A 6,346-nucleotide genomic window follows, 5' to 3' on the forward strand; every position below is an offset into this window, starting at 1 on the left:
CCACATATCTTTCCGGCTAAGGAATGAGAAATCTTTCTCCTGTTACATGAATTTAATTTTCATTTCATCTGGGAAAAGCCATCTTTTTCTTAACAATGTCTTTGTCATTTGATCCAATAGCGTTCCGTTAGATAGGAACAGGTTTGATAAATACTGATAACTCTCGGATAGAGTATTAGACCGGAAAGATCCATTAGATAATGAACTATTGGTTCTAAGCCATCTCTGGCGATTAATTAACAATTTGAAGTGCTTTTCTTGCGTATTCTTGATAAACCAGCGTTTATATATAGATGTAGGATGATATGTTCGGGAAGTAAGAAGCCCCTTTGACATCTCTTCATCTACAAATAATTCTCGATGTGAAAACACAGAGATAAAGGGCTGATCTTTGAATAGGAAAAAAAGTGGATCCGTAGGGTCCCAAATGAATTGTCTTATTCGAAAAAAGCCTTGTTGTTCTTTGAAAGATCTATCTTGTGTCTAGTACTGCATGGTTCCACTCTGCAAGAACTCTGAATCATTCTCTTGAAGCTCATCCTCTTCATCATAAATGATCCGCTTGCCTCGAGAAGATGTGTATGAACGATATATCCAGCAACAAGAAGAAGGAAAAGGATTGAATAGAGGAACTCCCAAACATTTGGCGATCTCAGATGTGTCGATATCAATGGTGACTCATTATTTCGATGAATCATTTCTTCGGATAGAAGAAGATTATGTAAACACTTACTCGAAATCTCACTTATCTGATTCTATTGTGGAAGACACAATTTTTTCTAAAGAATTCGCCATGATATATCTAATCCATGCATAATATCATGAAAAATTGATACAAATTTTTTACTGTGACTTAGTATCGGCAATAGGTCTAAAAAAGTATCTAAAAATATATAATTTAGATATTTGTACCCTGTTGAAGAAAGGAACCATGGCATATATATGTTTGGAATAAATTCCATTTTGAGAGAGTTGAAAAAGCACTTTCTCATTGAAAGGTTCTATACATCTGTCCTTTCTCAATACATTTCTTTAGCCAAAGACTCCGTTTTGAACACGAATATTGATCTGCATATTCCGGTCTACACGAATACCAATAACTGTAGTTTTACAGATCAGATATCCTGGACCAGTTGCACTAGGGAAAATAATCAAAGAAGCATCTGACTCCTTCATACATGCTCCACTTGGCTCAGGAGGATATAGCTCGGTTGGTAGAGCTCCACTCTTGTAATTGGGTCGTTGCGATTATGGGTGGATGTTTTATTATCCAAACGGTAATGATAGTATCTTATACCTAAACCGGTGGCTCACTTTTTCTAAGTAATGGGGAAGATGATCGAAACATGCCACTGAAAGACTCTACTGAGGCAAAGATGGGCTGTCAAGAACGTAAAGGAGGTAGGATGGGCAGTTGGTTAGATCTAGTATGGATCGTACATGGACGGTAGTTAGAGTCGGTGGCTTTCCTAGGGTTCCCTCATCTGGGATCCCTGGGGAAGAGGATCAAGTTGGCCCTTGCGAACAGCTTGATGTATTATCTCCCTTCAACCTTTTGAGCGAAATTCAGCAAAAGGAAGGAAAATCCATGGACCAACCCCATCATCTCTACCCCGTAGGAACTACAAGATCACCCCAAGGACGCCGTCAGCATCCAGGGGTCACGGACCAACCATAGAACCCTGTTCAATAAGTGGAACGCATTAGCTATCCGCTCTCAGGTTGGGTAGTAAGGGTCGGAGAAGGGCAATCACTCATTCTTAAAAGCAGCGTTCTTAGGACCAAAGAGTCAGGCAGAAAAGGGGGGAAAGCTCTCTGTTCCTAGTTCTCCTGTAGCTGGATCCTCCAGAACCACAAGAATCCTTAGTTAGAATAGGATTCCAACTCAGCACATTTTGAGTGAGATTTTGAGAAGAGTTGCTCTTTGGAGAGCACAGTACGATGAAAGTTGTAAGCTGTGTTCAGGGGGGAGTTATTGTCTATCGTTGGCCTCTATGGTAGAATCAGTTGGGGGCCCTGAGAGGCAGTGGTTTACCCTGTAGTGGATGTCAGCGGTTTGAGTCCGCTTATCTCCAACTCGTGAACTTAGTCGATTCAAAGCTATATGATAGCACCCAATTTTTTTGATTAAGCCACTAATAAACCAATGTGTATGACAAGGTTTATATAGAGTTTGGAAAGTCCTAATCCCTCAGAAAATATGATAAATTTCGTGCATAGGACTTGGAAGGAAGTCTAGTCCAAAAAGGAATCAAACTGAGCAAGAAATGCAAGTTACCATAATTGTCAAGATGCGTTGAACCTGTTTGATTATTCTTAAACTGGTTTAAGATGGCCATATTACTATTCTGCCGATGTTGAACCTGTTCGATTATTCTTGAACTAGTTCAAGATGGACTGAATGTAAAATCTCCCTTAAAAACTTCCAAAACCCTTTCTAAATGTTCTCACTACCTCTCAAAACATCCTAAAGCATTGTTCTCATCATCTCAGAGTGTAGTAAACCATGAACACTTGAACTTCAAATCCACATCCGATCTTCAAGCTTGAAATTGTGAACTGAAAAATTACAACTCGATTGGACTTGTTTTGACAATGAAATTAGTCAATGTACATTATATATATTTTTCACAATCTCCCCAAAATATATATTTCACAGTCTGAACTACCGGTTATATAAATATATATATATATATATATATATATATATATATATATATATATATATATATATTGAGTACCAAATAATTTTACAACTTCAACTCTATAAAGTTTTCAAAATTGCTAATTAAGTACCGTAATATGCAATATTCAGTTTACAAAACAACTTGAAATAATAATAATTAATAAAGCAAAAGAATACTAAGAAAATGGTCATACAAACAGATTATGACTAAAATGATTATGATAAAAACAATTGAATATAGTTAATTGTGCATCCACATATAATTAAGTACCCTGCTTCATCCATATTACATTTCTTAATGTCTTTGTATTTTTTTATTATTATTTAATATTTTTTTCATGCGGATGTTGATGTTTTAAGTCAAGTTTTCAAATTCTTTGTGAGCCTCAATTGGTGTGGAAAATAAAATGAGTGGACAGTGTCCCAGGTCACACTTACTAGTAAGAATATGGACAGATCCATTATTCTGGTAGGGAAGTTTGTGGTGGCTTAGTTGATCTTCATTTCTACATGGCCCCCACCCATTGCTAAAAGACCCAGAAATGAAGATATATATAGTGCGTGTGTGTGTGTGTGTGTGTGTGTGTGTGTGTATATATATAATGTCCTAGTTTTCTTTTATATATATCATCAGCTAATTTGATATCATAAATTTGGTAATCAGATAGAATTGATGATGAGTAGCCGCATAGTGCCTCTCTTGCTTTGGCTGCTATCATCCTTAAATGTCTTATTATTATAATGTGATGGTATTACTACTCCACATGTAGTTTGTAGTGAAAAGGAAAAAATAGCTCTTCTCAGCTTCAAACAAGGTATCAGTCGGGATCCTTCCAACAGGCTATCCTCATGGTCTGGACTCTAACAAGATTGTTGTACTTGGACTAGAGTCCGCTGCAATAGTGTTACTGGTTGAGTCATCCACCTTCACCTCTCCAATCTATACAATGTATTGTATGATGATGATGAATATTATAAGACGCACCAGTTGGGTGGGAAGATTAGTCCCTCTTTCGTGGAATTAGAATCTCTGAGTTACTTGGACTTGAGCTGGAACAATTTCAGTGGTTCTACTATTCCAAGTTTCTTTGGTTCTATGCCAAGTTTAAGATATCTCAACCTCTCTTCTGCTTATTTTGAGGGGTTGATTCCTCATCAGTTTGGGAACTCTTCTACAGAGATCAAGAGTAAGCCTGAGATCGAGAGCTATTGGACGAGGGAGTCGCAAAGTCAAGGATCGTCAACAATTAGTTTTTGGAAAAACGATAGGGTGTGAGCCTGAGTCAAAGTTTGGTATACTTTACTTGAAACATAGTGGATTGTATATCTCAGGACTGCAAAGTCCGATGAGGTTTTCCCTGTTAGAATTGTTCTATTCTACCAATTGGGGTTTCCTTGCTAAAATCTTGGTGTCATCTCTCAAACTCTATTTACTTTACTTGCACTTTGTTTTTGCTTTGTGATTTGATTTTAGTTTTATTTCAGTAAAATTAAAATAAGTAAAAATTGGATAAAAGAGCAAGTTGAATCTATTAACCACATCCTCTAGGTTATTTATCCATATTATATTCCACAACCATTCCGCTATGCACAAACTCTCAACAAGTGGTATCAGAGCCATCCTCTATACATTAAGTTGTTCCTTGTGGAATTTTTTATTTTTTATTTTTTTATTTTAAAAAAAATCTCTATTTTTGTTTTAAAATTTTGATATGGATAACGTTCTTAAGGAAGGTGGATCTATTCAATGTACTCCTTTCTTTGATGGTGATGACTATGCTTTTTGGAAACCTAACATGACAACTTTTCTTATAACTTAAGGTAACTATGTTTGGGCTGAAATTGAAAAAGGTTATAAAAAACCTACAGTCACAAAGGATGGTGTTACCATTGAAAAGGAAGAGTCTGAGGGGACTCAAGCTGAGAATAATGCTCAAGAAGGAAACACCATAGCTTTATTTACTTTGTTCAAATCTGTTATCCAATCTGAGTTAGCTCGAATTGCTTATTTGAAAATTGCAAAGGAGGCATGGGATATACTTCAACTTACTCATGAGGGTACAAATGAAGTCAAATCTTCAAAGATTGAGGTGCTTGTGTTTCAATTTGAAAATCTTAAGATGGAAGAAGATGAGCTTTTATGAGTTTTACATGAAACATAACCATATTGTGTCTGGCCTTTGAAACCTAGGAAAGAAAGTGACAGATAAGAAAATTAACAAGAAAATTCTTAGGTCTTTGCTTGAAAAGTTTAGAATCAAAGTTGAAACATTGCAAACAACTCAAAACATCACTACCATGTAAGTTGATGAGGTTGTAGGTCATATTAAGAACTATGAGATGAAGTACTATGAAAATTCCCAAAAACCTAAAGACTTAGCCCTAAAAGCTTCAAAGTCTGAGTCTTGCAAGTCTGAGTTTAGATATGATAGTGAGTCTGATGAAGAAATTACTCTCATCACTAGGAAGTTCAGAAATTTGATCAAGTCTGAAAAGATGAATGCATTTAAGAAAGGGGGAGAGTCAAAGTTCAGGAATAGAGAGTTTTCATCTAGGGGAAGTGGAAGAACAAGATAAAAAGAGAGAAGAGGAGTCTAAAGGAACTGAAACTAAATGTTGGACATGTGGTGGTATAGGTCATACATCAATAGTTTGTCCAAGTCCTAAAAATAGTTTTATTGCTAGGAAAGAGTCCAAAGATAAAAAAAAAAAGAAAAAGGGTAAAGCAATGAAAGTTTCAGTTTCTAAGGATAATGATGCTTCTTTTTCTAATGATGATTCTTCTTGTGATAATGATAATGATAATCCTCTTGCTTTTGTTGCTTTTATGAACAATGATGTTTCTCAAAGATTTTCTTTGTCTGACACAGATGCCTCAGATTTTGAGGACAAAGCAAAACCTAATAATGAAGACTGTTACAAGGAAGCAACAAAGGAAAATTATGATAAAGTCTTCAATGAATTGTATGTTACATATGTTCAAACGAAGAAAGGCTTTATTAAGCAAGGTAGAGAATTGAAAGAAGTTGAGAAGCAAAGAGATACTCTAAAAAAGGAAAGTGAACAGAAAAGGAAGGAGATTAAAGATCTTCAAGGAAAGGAAAGTGATGAGCGTTGAATATTGCATATTCGAGCCCCTAAATATATGTATGTTAAGGCCTAAAGTGATTCTTCTATCCTTTGTTAGACTGATTTATGTTTAATGTGTGTTTATAGGTACTTTTCCAGAGAAACGGTTAAAACCGGGACTTTATGATGAAAAGATTGATATCGAAGCTTACAGAGTCATTATCGGTCATCCAGAGCAAGCCGAGAGCTTAAATGGTGAAGTTTAGAAGAATTTAGGAACCAAAGCTTGAGCCTAAGTTTTGAGGCTCGAGCCCTGTAAGAAAAAGAGAAAAAGTCAACAAGGCATTAAAGTACGAGCCTTGTACCTTCAGAGCTCGAGCTTTACTCAAGGTGGTCGAGCCTTGGCCCTCAAGCTCTAGCACAAGGCGTCGGAATTTGAAAAGTTAATTTAATGAAAGAACCAAGCTCCTAGGGCCTCGTGCCAGACCTTAAGGATTGAGCACTATTACTCAAAGCTCGAGCCTTGAGTACCCAAAGCTCGAGCTTGGTACCTAGAGCTCGAGCCCATAAAGCTTGGATCAAGCAATGTTA

At 36.4% G+C, this 6,346-nt stretch overlaps 1 protein-coding gene across 1 annotated transcript; it reads left to right on the top strand.

The window, feature by feature from the left end:
• Positions 1 to 553: 553 nt before the first annotated feature.
• Positions 554 to 4,830, top strand: LOC132270360 (leucine-rich repeat protein FLOR 1-like). The gene is made up of 3 exons (XM_059771539.1): positions 554 to 721; positions 3,675 to 3,873; positions 4,508 to 4,830. Exons 1-3 carry the CDS (start codon positions 554 to 556, stop codon positions 4,828 to 4,830), a joined length of 690 nt encoding a protein of 229 aa, XP_059627522.1.
• The last annotated feature ends 1,516 nt before the right edge of the window (positions 4,831 to 6,346 follow it).

Source organism: Cornus florida, unplaced genomic scaffold (genome assembly GCF_030987335.1).
Source record: "Cornus florida cultivar Cherokee Brave unplaced genomic scaffold, ASM3098733v1 CherokeeBrave_3.0.0_Hap2_Chr08, whole genome shotgun sequence".
Taxonomy (NCBI): domain Eukaryota; kingdom Viridiplantae; phylum Streptophyta; class Magnoliopsida; order Cornales; family Cornaceae; genus Cornus; species Cornus florida.

Excerpts from the sequence above, each read along its gene's own strand:
- LOC132270360 (XM_059771539.1), top strand. The coding sequence starts at position 554 with ATGATCCGCTTGCCTCGAGAAGATGTGTATGAACGATATATCCAGCAA. Across the intron at positions 722-3,674 it reads TTCGGATAGAAGAAGATTAT|TTGGGTGGGAAGATTAGTCC; the intron begins GTAAACACTTAC and ends AAGACGCACCAG. Across the intron at positions 3,874-4,507 it reads CTCTTCTACAGAGATCAAGA|GTAACTATGTTTGGGCTGAA; the intron begins GTAAGCCTGAGA and ends TTATAACTTAAG.